Genomic DNA, 19,094 nt, shown 5'->3' on the forward strand with positions numbered 1-19,094 from the left:
CGATTGTCATTATCATCATCATCATCCTCATGGTTGTCGTTATTGTTGTTGTTATTACTATTATTATTTCTATTATTATTATTATTATTATTATTATTATTATTATTATTATTATTATTATTATTATTGTTATTATTATTATTATTATTATTATTATTATTATTATTATTATTATTATTATTATTATTATTATTGTTATTATTGTTGTAGTTATTACTGTTATTATTATTATTATTATTGTTAACATCAAGCATAGAGTTTTCTGTAACATAATTACTACTTGGGTTCACAAAGAGCTAATACTTAAGTTTCATTTATTCTCCCTCATTCTGATAATACTATTATATTTTTTTGACTCCCAAATTCCAGGTGATTTGAACACAGCAGCACACTGGATGCGTGATTTCGTGACCTCCCACCCCGAATATCAAAAAGACTCGGTCGTGTCCGACGGGGTCGCCTACGATTTACTCCTCAGGGTGAACAAAATCGTCCTTGGGGAAGTGCAAGAACCGAAACTGGTATTCAACCAAACCAACAAATCCTCCACGGACATCAACCCAGCCGTGTCGATGGCCGAAGCTTTTATCAACCAGCGATCTCCGCCGTCAAACTGTAAGGTGTCCGAAAGTCAGGCAGATGATGATGATGAGACTGCTGCTGCTGACGGCAACACCCCTGCTGCTAAAATTACATCCTTTTCCACAACTTCAATATCATCATCATCATCATCATCATCTCCTTTGTCTCCCTCGTCAAATGTCGCCTCATCAGCCGTTAATGGGCAGCCATCACCGACTGATTAGTCAGTGACATCATAATTGTGTATTATTAACACGGGGTAAATTTCTCTATCGGGGACTTTCGATGTTCTTTACGTTCAACTCTGATACGTTTTACTTATTGTTTCAGCTCCCCCAATTGTAAAACTGACTGAAGGGTAGGTATCAATGATGTTGAGTCCCCCAGTTGTAGACAATTAACCAGTACATTTTTGACCAATCAAAACGCAAGTTTTACAACACACCATCAAAGTCGCTCTGGCAAACATGGCTGATTGTTTACAGACAATATATTGAAGGATGTTGACATCACTCTGCTCTTTGTTATTTAAATAAAAAAACTTTCAGATGTGTGATTAGCTCTCACGAAATTCTCTCAAATCAGACTATATAAATCCTTTAAGGTTGTTTAATTTGATGGTACGATAGATCAGGTGTGTAGGACTAGTGATTATTTTACTAAAACAAACTCCATGGATGGTAATGCCAGGGAGTTTGCTTAGTTTAGCACAAACTACCACCGTTTCCATTTAGACGACTGTCTGTACGAGGGTTGTGGTTATGTTACCTATAGGTGTCTATTGTTATGATAAATTGACAAGCAGTTATGTTACCCTATAGGTGTCTATTGTTATGATAAATTGACAAGCAGTTATGTTACCTATAGGTGTCTATTGTTATGATAAATTGACAAGCAGTTATGTTACCTATCTGTGTCTATTGTAATGATAAATTGACAAGCACAAATTTGACCAGCACTTCCGAAGAAAAGAAAGAAGTTCAGCTTAAACAAATCTTGTCCACCTTTGATTCGGGGTCCTGTATGTCCAAAATGGGTTGAAATTGTCGTTTGACTTCTAAAACCAAAAAAAACAACTGATATACGTGGAGTCCTGGTCAAAATGTACTCTGTGTACATCAAAAGAACTAAAAAAAAAACAAAAAAACTAAAAGACTGAACAAGTGTCAAACACACTCCCATTATTGTGTTTTATGAATTGAAATATGTGACCCTTTAGTCTCAAAACGGTATTTAGTCGGGTTGGTTAAGATGTTGAAAATTGAATTTATAGCCAGAAATATTAGACTTGTGTTGAGTTTGTATGTTTTATTGAAGAGAATGGATACCATATTTTAGGGTTATAATGCCAGCAATTTATATTTTTGACCAGTTTAACAGTTAATTCGGCTTTTAAGCATCTGGTTCGTTCCGACATAATACCGTTTTGAGACGGTGGGTCACATATGTTTAAGCTAATCTCTTCTACTAATATTATTGACACTGATTCTCAGATATTAAAAATATTTTTTTTTCCTGTACAGTGCGACCTCTCTATTACGACAATCATTATAAAGACATTCCCTCAATAGACACATGGCTGCCAGGTCCCGATGTTTTCCCTTTATTTGTTAGTAATAACAAAATCTCTCTATAACGACGTACATTTTAGAAAAGAAAACAACTGAATATCAATATTGAAATTCCTGGTCTGATGAAACTGCTATCTGTTTGTTTGTCCAATGAAATTCGTCTTCATAGCCAATGAAAAAGCTGGATTTTCGAAAAATGATACCCCCGTTCTTGTGCGACACGCGGCCAATGAAAACGCTTGCTCTTTGACAAATGATATCCAGTACTCACATGACACGTAGCCAATGAGAACTCTAGCTTTTTCAACCAGTGAATATGCTCTTGGATCGACCATACAATGGACTGATGGTGTGTCAGATCGTCTCCCCCTGACAAAGACAGACGCCAACCGATGATTTCTTCACGAAGCATTGGCATGAAAGTCACCATTGTGTGTAAATTTTTTTTTTTTTTAATGAAATAAACAGCTTAATTATAATATTAATTAACCCTATTTCCATACTTGGGGGCCAAAAAGACCCCAGGGGGGTGTTTTTTTATTAATAAAACAGTCAATTTTTGACACAGAGACCTGAAATTTGGTGACTTCCTAAAATGATGAGGTCCATGATCGTGCCAAATTTCATGTTTGTCACATGCATAGTTTACTCACACTGAGCATGCTCATCTGGAATTTGAGATTTTCTGATTTGGGGTCCAAATGGACCCCATGACTTTTAAAGAGAAAAATACTAGAAAGTACGATTTCCTGATTTGGGGTCCATTTGGCCCCCATGACTTTATATAGGAAAATACTAAAAATTTCAACAAAGGAATGCTATTTCTTTCATGTTATTCCACAATTTTCTATAATAATAATAAAAATAATCATATAATAATAATAATCATAAGAATAATAATCATAATAATAATAATAATAATAATAATAATCATAAGAATAATAATAATAATCATCATAAGAAAAATAATAATCATAAGAATAATAATAATCATAAGAATAATCATAATCATCATCATAATAATAATAAAAAATTTTTAAAAAATAAATTATGTGGCTGTGTGTGCAAGTACATACACGCTGATCCCAAGCCCAGATAAACTATAGAGGGAAATTGGAATTTCAAGCCTCTCTAACCCTTCTGACAACCCCCCTGCAATGACGCCCCTCTATAACAACATGTTTTTCAGGTCCTGATGACGTCGCTATAGAGAGGTTGCACTATACATCATTTTTAATAACAGAACTAATCCATTCCTAAACTAAATATGAATCTTTTCTATATTTATACTACAATGGTGAAAGTTTTCCCCTGTTCAGATGTTTCCTAAATGTTGATAAACGGAACGAAAAGCTAATTATATTTATTTTGCTAACGTGTGATGATCCGATGAATAGTAGATTGTTTAGCAAAACAATAACATAATGATTTGAATGAGTCCAAACAAAAAAAAAACCAACAAATATAAAAAAATCGGCGTCTGAGTTTTAAAAAAATAACGTTTATTATAATATCTTGTGTTGACATGTTAATCAGATGTAAAGACAATGACCAATTAATGTGCTTATACTTATAGAATGTTCAATGTAAACGTGAACTTCATCATTAATGCTTTTCATTAGATGTTGCCAATGGTTGTGTGAGGTGACGAAAGAAATTAATTTTATTTGTTATTAATTTATGGCGTCGGGGGAAATTTGAATGTCATATCAACATTATTTTTTTTTTTTGGGGGGGGGGGGGATATTTTTACCTTCCCTCATGTGTGTTTGTTTGTTTGTTAATTTGGGTGACATGCATAGTCAATCATGGTTACTGCCTATAGCCTAATCTTATGGAAACCATATGCTGTACAAGTGGTCTAATTATCGTTATTATTTTTATCATTATTGTTATTATTATTATTATTATTATTATCATTATCAGGGTTGCCAATTTTCCTTAAATTTACGAAATTCAGTACATTCTAGACCTTCAGTATATTTTCCAGTCACCTGCTAAATGGGAAGAAGTACATTACTAGAGTTCAGCACTCAGAAATGAGTCGGTCTGCGTGTTTGCGTCAAAGCTCAGTAACCTTTTGCCTCCTAAATTGGCAACCCTGTATTATTATTATTATTATTATTATTATTATTATTATTATTATTATTATTATTATTATTATTATTATTATTATTATTATTATTATTATTATTGTTATTGTTATTATTATTATTATTACTATTATTAATATTATTATAGTTTTGAAAGTTATCTTTTGCCAAATTAAGATGATAATTTATCGTTATCTTAGTTGTTCATCGCCTACCTCTCTTTAAAATATTGTTTTCTATTTTTAATTCTCCTCATGAAGATTATTGAATGAGATTTAGTGCAACACCTTCAGGAAGAAAACTGTTATACAAATCATCCTCATTTCACATTAAAATATGTCATTTTAATGACTTAAGGAGCAATTTCATAGTGCAATATACACTATTTTCAAAGAGCTTGACAAAGGGAGATAATAACAGGAAATGGAGTTAGTAGAAAAGGGCCAGAAGGCAATAGAGAATAAAAACTTTGCGGCAATGGGGTCTCGAACCCTTGACCTTGCTGTTACGACAACTCCGCCTGGCTGCCAGATGGATGCTTCAACTGTATACCATCCCCTTCGTGGCCAGGTGGATTTGTAGTTATACAGTAAGCTTGTGGGTTTGACTCCCCATTGCCGTAAAGTTTGTATTCTCTTATTGTCTTCTGGCACCATTCTACTCACTTCATTTGCCTGTTATTATCAACATGAGTGCCTGCTCCCCTTCAATTTTCTGAATATTTACAAGGGGTCTCAGGCCAACAGCAGCACTTAACATGTAGGACAACAATGTTCAGCGATATTACCGTTTTTCAGACAGAGACAATGCTGTTAAAACAACAGGATACTCAGTCATTTTAGAGAATGTGAGTTAACCGTCATTTCTAAGGACTTAAAAAAGGGCTTCTCAGAGCAGGAGTCAAACCCTGGACCCCCTGGACCTTTTGATCTGAAGACGAGAGAGTGTCATACCATAAGACCACATAGCCGCACCTGGGACTTGGGAGATTTTCCTCTAAAGAATTACACTTGAATGAATCAAAGCTGCTTTTTCCTGGGGGGGGGGGGGGGGGGGGGGGGGGGGGTGTCACCGTTGATAGAACGGGATTCACCCGTTTGAATGAGAATCAGAAAAAGAAAACCATTATTATGATATTGTTAGTCATGAATAATCCATTGTCTTTCTGTTATGGGGGGGGGAGGGGGGGTTGTCACGCCGTTTGAATAATATTATGATATTGTTAAGATATCCACCTTTATCTGGGTGGGGTTCCTACCTCCCATAGTGGGCAGCAAGGTACTTACTGTGTCTTCTATCCCCCTATATCCAACTTGCTTTCTGTCTTTGTCTTGGTATGAGATTACTTTGTTTTTTCCTGGCTGGAGTTTTTGGCTGAGAGGGGAACAGTCAAATGTATAGTTAGAGTTTTGGGAGGTGATTTTCTTTTTCCTTGTAAATCATCTCTCTGTTATGCACTGTATTATGTTTTGTTTACATATTATATATGATTGGTAAACATTTGAGTGTATTCCTCTCAGTGGGGAGCTGTGCTTGTGTCTGGATGAGACTTTAAGGTGATCTCAAACTAAGTACTTTGATAGTATGCTCTTGGAATCTACATTTGTTCCCTATTTGAAACAATTCCCCTTTTGTCTTACCGTTTCTTGGGTCCTTTATTTGTAATTCTATAACTTATTACTATCCCATTTTCTTTTGTTTTACTGGAGCTGATATAAACATATGTGTTGCAAGCGCCGTAAAAACAAAAACAAACATCCACCTTTATCATCGTAATCAGAAATCACTGCCCTAAATCAAAAGCAAAACTGCTATTAAGTCTGAATTTTAAGCCAAAAAAGTTTTTTTTTAATTTGGAGTTTTAATTTCACACCAGTTTGAACTTAGAGAAATCAGAAGAAAAGAAAAACCCATTATTATGCATATATGTGTCAGTGCATGACATAATCAGTCGAAAGGTGGAAATTTTTGGATTTACATTTTCTAGGAAAGAATATGCTCACCAGAGCATTTTAATATAATATTTATTTGAAGTAAATCGAGCGATTTTTCATGAAGTTATGGTCAGATGTATGGGAAAGGTATCCAGCAACCTTTCTCAACTTTCATACTTTTTCCAACTTGACTAGCTGTAAAAAATATTTAGAAGTGGAATTAATCTTTGATATTTCCTGAAGATGTACAAAAAGGGTTGATTTAATCATTTCTGACAAGGACTCATTTTTGATCAAAATTGACCTTCTAACTAAACTTGGCAATTATCTCAGTTCAAACCTTCTCACCATCCGAATGATTGTGTAATTCACTGTAACATAATATATAGAGCTCTTATCAACAGTGATAACCATAATATCCCCCGTGCATTCTTACTTACTATGTGTCAATTCTTTTTTAATTTGATGGTCAATGTTAATTTCTACAGTTTAAACTGTATTATTGGGGGTCACGATAGCTCAGTTGCTAGACCCGGTAGAGCACTCGGCTTTACACACAAAGGGACCGAGATCAATCCGGGGTGCAGTCGAGATTTTTCTCCGACTCCCCCTTGTCCAGCCAGCAGTGATTGGGGTAGCTGAGTCTTGTTAGATTTGGTGGAAAGTACTTTGCGAAAGACTATAGCGTCCTATCCAAAGTTTAGCAAGCAATTGGTATTGTCCGTTTCACGCTATAGAAATGGGGATGAACTCTGGCTCCACGTGCCCAATGGCTCTGAAGGACTGCTTTAAAACAAACTGTATTATTGGACTCTCACTGTTATCTCTTGTACAAAATGTCTACTGGTTTGTGATTTGTGTAATCGGTTATTTATTTAACCAGTTTAAAATGTAAAATGTTATAATGATATTAATGATAATAATCCTGACATCTGCATTTTTTGCCAAATTGGGACCTAAAATTTGCCAGAAAACAAACCAAAATTTGCCAAGAAATTTGCCAAAAAGACCAAAATTTGCCAAAAAATTTGCCGAGGAGAACTAAGCATTTCAGTAAAAAATTAACACGCGATACAGAAAAAAAAATATAAAAAACAATTTATTACATTTAAGGAGGCTACATTATGAATAGCGTTGTTACAAAAATTTTAAAGGATCATTATCCTAAGAGAGTAGCTTCCCTTGGTTTGGGCCCAGGCAAAGCTGCAACATTTCTCAAGTTTCGCACTTTTTTTTTTCGTTATTTTGTTTTCGCTTCTTTTTTTTTCTCAAAATTTGTCACGCGATTTGCCAATTTTCCCAAAATTTGCCACGGTTTGCGGATTGCCCTGATATTTGCGGCTGCAAAAAATGCAGATGACAGATAATCATATTATACTTACAATTGGAGCTAAGCCCCAGACACCGTGGCTCTATAGATTTAAAAACTAAGAAGTCAAGAACAGTCAAATTTGGATTTTTCTTATTGTTGATTGGGAACACAAAAATGCTGGGAGCAGTGACTATATGATTTAAATATAATGTTTGGTTTCTTCACGATTTGAATAAAAACAGGAAATTATAAAAGAAAAATGATGAGACAAGGTCCATGACACGATCGACTTCCTCCACTTCCGGCAGCACAATTGAATGCACAAATAACTATTAAAGGAATCAGAAAGCGTAAAAGATGTAAGAATAGAGGCCAACGACGTTGTCTTTACATCTAGATTCCAAATTCGTAGATCTATATAACGAGTTGAAAATGAAAACATTCACAGGCCTGTAGATTTGCCGGCATTTCCGGCAATTTCACTCCGCCGGAAAAAAAAAATTTAACATTTTTCATTTTGTTTCACAACCTATTGAATTGGTAAAATTCTTAGAAAATATTCCGGGAAATGGGGCTCTTTGCTCATGTTATATTGAAAAAGCTTCAGCTTCAGGGGGACGTTGTCCCCTGACCCTGGGTGGGGTTCCTACCTCCCAAAGTGGGCAGGGAGGTACTTATTGTGTCTTCTATCTCCCTATATCTGTTTTCCAACTTGCATTCTGTCTTTGTCTTGGAATGAGATTTCTTGGTTTTGTCCTGGCCCTGGTCGGTGTCCTGGCTGGGAGGGAAACAGTCGAATGCATAGTTATTGTTTTGGGAGATGATATTTTTTTCCTTGTAAATCATCTCTCTGTTATGTATTATTATATTTGTTCTAATTTATAATGTAAGCATTTGAGTGTATTCCTCTTAGTGGGGCCGTGCTTGTGTCCAGATGAGACTTATTGGTGATCTCAAACTAAGTACATTGATGATATGCTCTTGGAATCTACATCTGTTCCCTATTTGTTCCCAGTTCCCCTTTGTCTTACTTTTTCTTGGGTGCTTTAATTGTAATTCTGCGGGTGGTTGGATGGGAGCATCACCCTTGAATCATATACCTATGATGTTCGCATGGGTGTACGATCCGATAGTGATGTCGTTTCTTCTTCTCTTTACTAGCCTATCCTGCTTCTTTGGTTTGTGATTGTATTTTTGACAGGGGATATATTTTTTTCTGTAAATCTTCTGCCTGTTTGTTCTTGGTTATTTATAATTTAGCTTATGATATCTTTAGGTTATGATTTTGATTTACATTTGTACTATTTTTGTTAGATTGCTTGTTTTTTTGTTTCAGCGGTCTCTCATATAACCTCAATTGTGTTGGGAGAGACCTAAAGCAAAAAAAAAAAAAAAAAAAAAAAAAAAAAAAAAATTGTAATTCTAGAACTTTTTACTGTCCCATTTTCTTCCTTTTTACTGGCGCTGATATAACCTAAATGTGGTGGAAGCGCCGTAAAACCCTTAAAAACAAACAAAAAACAACATGTCCCCTGACCCCCAACTAGGGCTCCGCCCTGGACCCGAACCCGAACCCAAATGTCTCGCAGATTTTCAGGCAATTTGTTCAGGGGGCATGTGCAGGCCTGCATTTAGGTCTCAGTTCACTTTTTTATAGTCGATGCGTGTTATGTGTTTCACATATCCGATAGCTTAGCTTTCTCTGTTCTGTTTGTAGAACGAGAGTACGTGCTAGTAATCGTCATAATAATAATGATAATAATAATATTAATTAATATAATAATAATGTTATTAATTAATATGATAATAATAAGAAGAAGAATATTAATGATGATAATAATTCTCCATCGGGAGCAAATACTTCTTACTTTATATCATTCATTATATCATAACAGGTTATAGGACAATCCCATTATTCTGTCCCCATTGACTTTTTTGGTTTGTTTGTTTTTTAACCATTTGAAGTACCTAATGCCTTTCTGGCCTTTCGAAGAAAAGATTTCTGGGCCATTTGGAGTAAAGTTTTTTTTCTGGTCATTTGAAGAAAAGTTATTTTTCTGGACAAATAGACAAAAATTATCCTTCTTTGTCACAGTATACAGTAGTATAGTAGTAGTATAGTATTAACTTCATAATGTCTTCCATCATTTTCATAATTTAGAATTCAAATTTTCCTGTACGGCAGCGTTTATTATTTAATTACTTGTCTCTTTAACTATGTGTAAAAATGTCGGTTGGAGTTTAACCCTCTCCTTCTGGGTGGGGATCCTGACCTCCCATAGTGGGTAGGGAGGTACATGCTGTGTCTTCTATCCCCCATACCCGTTTTCCAATTGTTTCCTGTCATTATCTTGGAATGAGATTTCATAGTTTTGTCCTGATCCTTGCCGGAGTTCCTTGGCTGGGAGGGAAACAGTCGAATGTATAGTTATAGTTTTGGGAGATGATATTTTTTCCTTGTAAATCATCTCTCTGTTATGCATTGTATTATGTTTAGTTTACATATTATATTATATGATTGGTAAACATTTGAGTGTATTCCTTTTAGTTGGGACCTGTGCTTGTGTCTGGATGAGACTTTTAGGTGATCTCAAACTAAGTACTTTGGCGGTGTGCTCTTGGAATCTACATCTGTTGCCTATTTAAACCAATTCCCCTTTGTCTTACCTTTTCTTTTGTGCTTTAATTGTAGTTCTAGAACTTTTTACTATCCCATTTTCTTCCTTTTTACTGGCGCTGATATGACCTTAATGTGTTGCAAGCGTCGTAAAACCCTTAAAAACAAACAAAAACAAACAACCCTCTCCTTACCAACTATAGGAAAATCGTCACGTTCGTTACGATACAACCAACATTTTTTAAATTCAAATTTATTTTGCATTACATTTTAAATGTAAAGAAAATGAACAGTGTGTCGTAGAGCATGTTGTGCTAAAGAAACTATGTATCGCAAGAACTTACTGCTATTATGACTGAGTGATAAAAAAATATATTTTTGTGTTGGTTGGGTGTGAAGTTTTGGGGAAAATCTTGAAAATGGCTGGTAAGAAGAGAGTTAAATTGAAAATTGAATTTAAAGACTAAACTTCTAAACTTTAAGATCTCATTTATGAGAGGAGGGGGGGGGGGAGGGTAGAAAGAGAGAGGGAGTTAAGACTAGTGGAGTATTTTAGCTTTAATTGAAATTGAATGTGAGTATTTTCTCGCGGTTCATACCAACATAAAGACGAGATTCTCAACAAAGACTGATTTATCATGTACAGGTCGATTAAATATTATTTAATTTTTTTTTAGCAAATACTTTGTCGAGAGTTGTTAATCTTATATAAACAACCAACATTAATTTATACTCATTAATTCCATCTAAAAATGCAATAATTTGACCCACGAAATTGCAGCTTCATTTGTTTCCATGAAAGTGAGAGATTGATTACTACGATGTGGGTGGGGTTCCCTACCTCCACAGCGGGCAGGGAGGTACTTACCGTGTCTTCTATCCCCTTATATCTGTTTTCCAACATGCTTTCTGTCTTTGTCTTGGTGTGGGATTGCTCGGTTTTGTCCCGACCCTGGCCGGAGTCCTTGACTGGGAGGGAAACAGTCAAATGCATAGTTATTGTTTTGAGAGATGATATTTTTTTCATTGTAAATCATCTCTCTGTTATGTATTATTATATTTGTTATAATTTATAATGTAAGCATTGAGTGTATTCCTCTTAGTGGGGGCCGTGCTTGTGTCCAGATGAAACTTATTGGTCATCTCAAACTAAGTACATTGATGGTATGCTCTTGGAATCTACATCTGATCCCTGTTTGTTCCCAGTTCCCCTTTGTCTTACTTTTTCTTGGATACTTTAACTGTAATTCTAGAACTTTTTACTAGCCCCTTTTCTTCCTTTTTACTGGCGCTGATATAACCTAAATGTGTTGCAAGCGCCGTAAAACCCTTAAAAACAAAACATAAAAACAGATTACTAGGATATGGATAAAGAGTAGATATCAGTATCGTCCCCTATCATTGTAGTCTTTGTCGTTGCTTTTATCATTGTACTAGTAGCTGTCCAGAGAAGAGTTGTCAGATGGTTGAAGTGACATATTAGTATAAATTGGTTACAAAAACAGTACCACGTTAACTGCAAAAAGTAGTTTACAAAAATGAATATCAGCTCACGCAACCCTAACACCGACTATATCCGTAGTTTACCCGGGTTACTTTTACCCCATGCCTAGTTCGTTACATTTTTCTGAGACAAATTATAGGCGTAGTATCAAAGTTAATGTTTTTCGTTTATAGATGTTAGTGGAAGTTACTTTTCATTCTCTCTCTCCCTCTATCTGTCTGTCTCTCTCTCTCTCTCTCTCTCTCTATATATATATATATATATATATATATATATATATATATATATATATATATATAGAGAGAGAGAGAGAGAGAGAGAGAAATTATATATATATATATATATATATATATAATATATAATATATATTTTTTTTTTTTTTTTAAAGACTAAAACAAAAACTTGTAGTTGTAAGGCTTTGTAATGTGTGACTTTAAAGAGAATGCTGTTTTCATGATATTCAACCGAATTGGGTGTCTAAAGTCACATGTTTTTTTTGTTTTTTTTGGGGGGGAGGGGGGGGGGGGGGGGCTACATCTTCCAACAACATATACAACCTCATATCATTTTTTATATCCAAAGTGATGGAGTCCTCTTCATCTTTTAAAAAATTATTTACTTATATTTATATAAATTATTAAATTTATTTTTTTTTGACGCTTTTTTTTATTTATTTATTTTTTTTTTTTTGCTTTTTGAAAATTGATTTGGAAGTTGAAAGTTGTGTTCTGTTTGTAGAAGTAGAAATAAGTTATCTGTCTTTCTCCCGATCGGCACGTATCAGTGTTTGGGATTTTTTGTTTTTTGTTTTTTAATTATAATTCAAAACAAATATGATACGTGACCCTCCCCTTCAAAGTGGTATTTATTATGTCGGTGTGGACAAGTAGTCAAAGAGTGATTTGAAAACCAAAACAAAATGTCCATAAAATTGTTGACATTTCATTTTTTTTTTTTTTTTTTGGTAATTTTTTTTTCAGAGACTTTTTTTCTATAGCATCCTCTCCCCCCCCCCCCCCCCCCCCCCCCCCCCCCAATAAAAAATACTAAGCTGCTAAAAGATGTGGTCTATAAAAAGAAATAAACAAAAAAATGAATATGACAGCCTTTTATTTTAAAAATGTAAAAAAAGAAAACGAGATACCAAACACAGAACATTTCTGGCTCAAAACCCTTCTTCAGGCAACAACAATGAAAACATAAATACTACCGTACATCACTAATTAAAAAACAGATCGAGGGCAGAGAATTTTATTGGCACGTTCTTCCTGTAACAAGGTCTTGATACCGTTTGGAGACAATGGGTCACACACACACACATATATATATATATATATATATTTTATATATATATATATTATATATATATATATATATATATATATATATATATATATATATATATATATATATATATATATATATACAGATACAAATTGCTCAATACTTTATATTTGTTCTTGTTTTTTTTTTAAAGATATTATATTTTGATATTGTTATTCTTATTTTATTTGTCATTATTTTTTGTTTGTTTGTTTTTATTTTTTTTTACTATTCTCATCATCCCAAAAGGATGAGAGAAGGCGGAGTTAAGTTCAACATTTTTACACAAAGCGAACTCTACTGTGCGCGGGTGGTTGGATGGGAGCATCACCCTTGAATCATATACCTATGATGTTTGCATGGGTGTACGATCCGATAGTGATGTCGTTTCTTCTTCTCTTTACTAGCCTATCCTGCTTCTTTGGTTTGTGATTGTATTTTTGACAGGGGATATTTTTTTTCCTGTAAATCCTCTGCCTGTTTGTTCTTGTTATTTATAATTTAGCTTATGATATCTTTAGGTTATGCTTTTGATTGACATTTGTACTATTTTTGTTAGATTGCTTGTTTTTTTGTTTCAGCGGTCTCTCATATAACCTCAATTGTGTTGGAAGAGACCTAAAGCAACAAACTTAACTCTACTGTGCTCAAAATAACAAAAATTGTAAATCTATGAGAAAAAAAAAAAAAATTTTTACCATCTGATATTCTTTCTTTTATTAGACGCTGAAATGGCTTAAATGTGTCGCAAGCGCTGTGTTGAGATCCCTAAAACTAAAAGACACCAAAAAAAAACCCCCCAAAAAACACGTTGTTTTTTTTTTTTTTACTTGACCTGCCTCTGTATAATTTTATCGGTTTGTTATGGATGCTTTTTGTTTGTTTGTTTGTTTGTTCTTTATTGTTTTGTTTTGTTCTTTTTCTTGTTTTTTTAAAAATTTTTGTTTGTTTTAAAAAAATATTTTTGTTTGTTGGTTTCTTTGAGTCAAAATACCAAATTCTATTTTCTTTTTTACTAAATAAACTGATAGTGTGCTCTTGGAATCTACATCTGTTCCCTATTTTTACCACTCCCCTTTGTCTTACTTTTTCCACAAGTCCTTTTAATTGTACATCTAGAATGGGTTTTTTTTATTATCCAATTTTCTTCCTTTTTACTGGCGCTGACATGACCAAAATGTTTTGCAAGCTCCATAAAACCCTTAAAGATAACCAAACAAACTAAATACATAGGTAGTATGATTGGAATTTACATCTGTCCTTAGAAAAATAAAAAGACAAACAACAACAATCGTTTCTCCTTGGCGTTGATATGGCCTTAAAGTGTTGTAAACATCATCGAAGGGCTAATGTTACTACAAAATTCAACTACAACTTTGTTTCTGTTAATTGATCCTGTTGATGTATTTTACTTTATCATATTGTTATGAAAATAGAAGTGGTCAGTTCTGTTATTGTGTAATGATAACGACATAGAGTTGATATTGTCAATTCTGATATTATGTAATGATAACGACAGAATGTTGGAAGTTGTCTCAATTCTTTTATTATGTAATGATAAACGACAGAGAGTTGATATTGTCAATTCTGTTATTTTGTAATGATAACGACAGAGAATTGGAAGTTGTCAATTCTGTTATTATGTAATGATAACGATAGAGAATTGTCCATTTTGTTATTGTGTTATGATAACGACAGAGAGTTGAAGTTGTCAATTCTGTTATGTAATGATAAGGATAGAGTTGTTGTTTTTTGTTTTTTTTTCAAAGTAAACATTTCCATTTTTTTTTTTTATATATATATACATGTAAACATTTGAGTGTATTCCTCTCAGTGAGGACCTGTGCATGTGTCTGGATGAGACTTTTAGGTGATCTCATACTAAATACTTTGGCAATGTGCTCTTGGAATCTATATATGTTTCCTATTTGAACCAATTCCCCTTTGTCTTACTTTTTCTTTGGTTATTTCTTTAATTGTAATTCGAGAACTTTTTCCTGTCCCATTTTCTTTCCTTTTACTGGTGCTGATATGACCTCAAAGTGTTGCAAGCGCCGTAAAACCCTTAAAAACAAACATAAACAACAATGATGCATTATGATAAAATACAGATTTTATCTCCCAATGGGCATGATCTATATTACATTTCCATGTGCTCGAGGTCATTGGTCACGCCGGAATATGTGCTCAAAGTGACCCACATAGAGAAAAGTGATCACCGCTTTCGAAATATCTAACATCACGATTGGTCATTTTGTTCAGCTTGACACATGGGTATGTTTACAACTTTTATAAACAAAGCAGCGTGTTTACATTTCTGAAGAAATATCCAATCGTTGGATAGCAACAAATCATGTGATTGATGACATGTTTGGACGAAAACATGAATATAGATCGCTCCCATTGGTATTCAAATACTTTATATATTTTTAACCAAAAAAAAAAGTTTAAATCAAAAAGTGATGGAGTTTTTGTTGTGTTTGTTGTATAGTGTAGGTCCTGTAATATTAATTTCCCGGAGGGGAAATTGAAAATATGTGCTTAAGTACGTGTTGCCGTTAGCTTGGAACCTTGTTTAAAGCGCTTCGAGTATAACATTTTAGTGGATATTAAACAACATGGAAGGTTTTTTTTTTCTTTTGAAAAAAAAAATGTTGGAGAATATGGTTTTCATCCGGGTTCACAGAGCCTGGTCAATTTGTTTTGATTTGTCTTTTTATTTTTTTTTGTTGATTATTATTCTGTCATGATAAAGAGCTTTATTTTGTTATAAGAAGATTTATATTTATCATCTGTGATTTATTATTGTTTAATAAACAACTGCACTTATCATTTGACTGTATGTGTCTTGTCTGATTTTATTTCTCTGGTTGGAGTTCCAGACCTCCCAAAGTGGGTATGTTGATTGGGGTTCCAGTTCCAGACCTCCCAAAGTGGGTATGGAGACACTTACTGATCCCCTTACTTCTATCCCCTTGTATCTGTTTTCCAGTATGCTTTTTGTCTTTGTCTCTGGGTGGGGTACCCGACCTCCCATAGTAGGCAGGGAGGTACTTGTTGTGTCTTCAATCCTCTTATATCTGTTTTCCAACTTGCTTTCTGTCTTTCTCTTGGAATGAGATTACTTGGTTTTTACCGGGCTGGGAGGGAAACAGTCAAATATATAGTTAGAATTTTGGGAGATGATATTTTTGGCCTTGTAAATCATCTCTCTGTTATGTATTGTTACAGTTGTTATTTGGAATGTATACTGTAAGCATTTGAGTGTATTCCTCTTAGTGGGGACTTGTGCTTGTGTCTGGGTGAGACTTTTAAGTGATCTCAAACTAAGTACATTGATAGTATGCTCTTGGAATCTACACCTATTCTCTACTTGTAACATTCCCCTTGTCTTACTGTTTCTAGGGTGCTTTAATTGTAATTCTATAACTTTTATACTATCCCAATTTCTTCCTTTTTACTGGCGGTATGACCTAAAAGTGTTACAAGCTCCGTAAAACCCTTTAAAACAAACTTTCTCTGGGTGGGGTTCCAGACCTCCCAAAGTGGGCATGGAGGCACTTACTGAACTGTGTCTGCTGTCCCCTTATACTTATGTCTGTTTTCCAGCATGCTTTCTGTGTCTTTGCCTTGGAATGAAATTACTTCGTTATGTCTTGGTGGAGTTTTGACCTCCCATGGTGGGCAGGAGGTCAACTGTGTCTTCTATCCCCTTATTATCTGTGTTTCGAGTTGCTTTCACTTTCTGTCCCCGTCTTGGAATGGGATTACTTACTTTGTTTTGTCCTAGCCCTGACCGGTGTCCTTGACTAGGAGGGAAGCAGTCGAATGTATAATTATAGTTTTTGGAGATGATATTTTTTCCTTGTAATTCATCTCACTGTTATGTATTACTAGTTATGTATTCTGTTTTTGTTGTATTCTGTAAACATTCAAGTATATTCCTCTAAGTGGGGACCTGTGCTTGTGTCTGGATGAGATTTTTAGGTGATCTCAAACTAAGTACTTTGATAGCGTGCTCTTGGAATCTACATCTGTTTCCTATTTGAACCAATTCCTCTTTGTCTTACCTTTTTCTTGGGTGCTTTAATTGTAATTCTACAACTTTTTACTATCCCGTTTCCCTCCTTTTTACTGGCGCTGATATGACCTAAATGGTTTGCAAGCGCCATAAAACCCTTAAAAACAAACAACGAAAGCTTAACATTACACACAGGTGTGTGCGTGTGTGTGTTGGCACGATTAATCTGGCGGGCAAAAGTTGTGAGTATTTTATCTAAACGTAAACCATCCCTGTCTAAAGTTGCAACCAAATAACGCCAGACAACTTGGTCTGAAGAAACAGATCCGTATCGATAAGAATAAGATGACAAAATCGTTCAGTGAGTTTAATGTCCCTGTCAATCAGTGATACCTGCTCTCATACCCCCCCCCCCCCCCCCCCCCCCCCCCCCCCCCGCTTCGTCACTCATTCTCACACATCAACTATTTATATTCCTCTTCCCCACACCTCATTACCAAACATATCAATTATGCATTTGGCTTTTGATTATACTTCCGTGAAATTGTGTCGAATAAGTCTTTGACTTGTCAGATGAGTGGAAAGCGCGGGGGGGGGGGGGGGGGGGGGGGGGGGGGGGAGAGAAAGAGAGGGGGAGGGGAGAAAAGAGAGAGAGGGGGTGGGAGGAGAACTATTTATTCCTCTTCACCACACTCCTCATTACCAAACATATCAATTATGCATTGGTCTTTGATTATACTTGCGTGAAATTGTATCAAATGAGTCTTTGCATTTATATAGGGCAATATCCACTAAACGTGCTCAAAGTGCTTTGCAAGAGGTCCCTAGCAAACAGCAACACTTTACATGTTGGACGAGATATGACGCCTGATGTGTGATAATGCAATTTTTTTTTTCCCCGACAGAAATACAAGTACTCATTTTACACCTGAGTACGGCTAGATAATGTGAGTAAAGAGCTTTTGTTTCCAGGGACTCAACTCTGCGCCGCTCAGAACAGGACTCGAACCCCGTTGTTATTTGTTGTTATCAGTCGGTATTTGTTGTTATCAGTTATTATTTGTTATTATCTCGACAAAGATAAGTACCGGGTCGTGAGTTGTGCACGTAAAGTTGGAGCCGAGTTGACCACATGAATATTGATTTCGAGGCTAGAATAATCAAAGTATTTTTGTGTTATCAGTTGTTATTTGTTTTTATCAGTTGTTATTTGTTATCTTCCCCTCCCTAAAGAATAGACTAATTTAAAGGACGAGTTTATTTGGCCAAAATTTTTAATGCATTATGTGTGTGGGGGTGGGGGGTGGGGGGTGGGGGGCGGCTTGTCTTTTATTTTCTTTTTTTTTTCAGAGCTTGGGTAGAACAAACTCACCGCCATCACGGAAATGGAATAATGGGATAAAAATGTTTAATGATATGAAAAACAAATTCACACGACACGGAATAAGGGGAATAACTGCTGCAATTCACACTCTAATAGGCAAAGAAAAAGAAAGACGTTTAATAGGCATTTTAAAAGATACTCCACTATTTGTGTGGTTTGTGGTCTTGTGGTATGACACTCGCTTTCGGATTGGAAGGTTCTGGGTTTGAGCCTCGCTCGGCGCATAGTTGAGTCCTTGGAGAAGGCCCTTTACTCACATTCTCTCACCGTGCTCAGGTGTAAAAATGAGTACCCGGCCGTTAACAGCGGGAAAAAATTGTAATATCACCTAACAGGCGTCATGTTCCGTCCTAAATGTTAAATGTTGCTATTGTCCAGGGACGCCTTGTAAAGCGCTTTGAGCACGTTTAGTGGATGTTGTGCTATATAAAAGCTCATTTTTTAAAAAAAAGTGACTTTTTCTTTTTTACTTTTTGCAGTTGGAAACTACGAAAATTTGAAATTTCAAATGGGCATCTCAGCCTATTGCATTGCTCAAGTGCCGCCCCCCCCCCCCCCCCCTCTCCACCCCCTCTTTCCCCACCCTCAACCCCACAACACACAATCAATGAGAGATCGATTAAAAGTCTCGACTCAATAAGCTTATCGGTGACACAGCGATTTCTGTCGCCGTGCTTGCTCTAGACCACACAGACCAGCACCCACTGAACGCTACACACGACATAATGTGTGATGTAGTACCTACTAGACTGT

The 19,094-nt window shown here is 35.2% G+C and overlaps 1 protein-coding gene across 7 annotated transcripts in view; it reads left to right on the plus strand.

Annotated features, from left to right (window-relative positions):
- Positions 1-2,242, plus strand: part of LOC144956997 (glutamate--cysteine ligase catalytic subunit-like) — a 99,538-nt gene extending 97,296 nt beyond the window's left edge. For all 7 annotated transcript variants that reach the window (XM_078887905.1, XM_078887903.1, XM_078887901.1 and 4 more), the window contains one exon: positions 370-2,242. In XM_078887905.1, coding sequence (XP_078744031.1) covers positions 370-806 — 437 coding nt within the window. In that variant the 3' untranslated portion in view covers positions 807-2,242. The remainder of the gene's footprint in view (positions 1-369) is intronic.
- Positions 2,243-19,094: the final 16,852 nt, after the last annotated feature.

Source organism: Berghia stephanieae, chromosome 11 (genome assembly GCF_034508935.2).
Source record: "Berghia stephanieae isolate SIO BIC M18660-M18661 chromosome 11, UCSD_Bste_1.3, whole genome shotgun sequence".
NCBI classification, from domain to species: domain Eukaryota; kingdom Metazoa; phylum Mollusca; class Gastropoda; order Nudibranchia; family Aeolidiidae; genus Berghia; species Berghia stephanieae.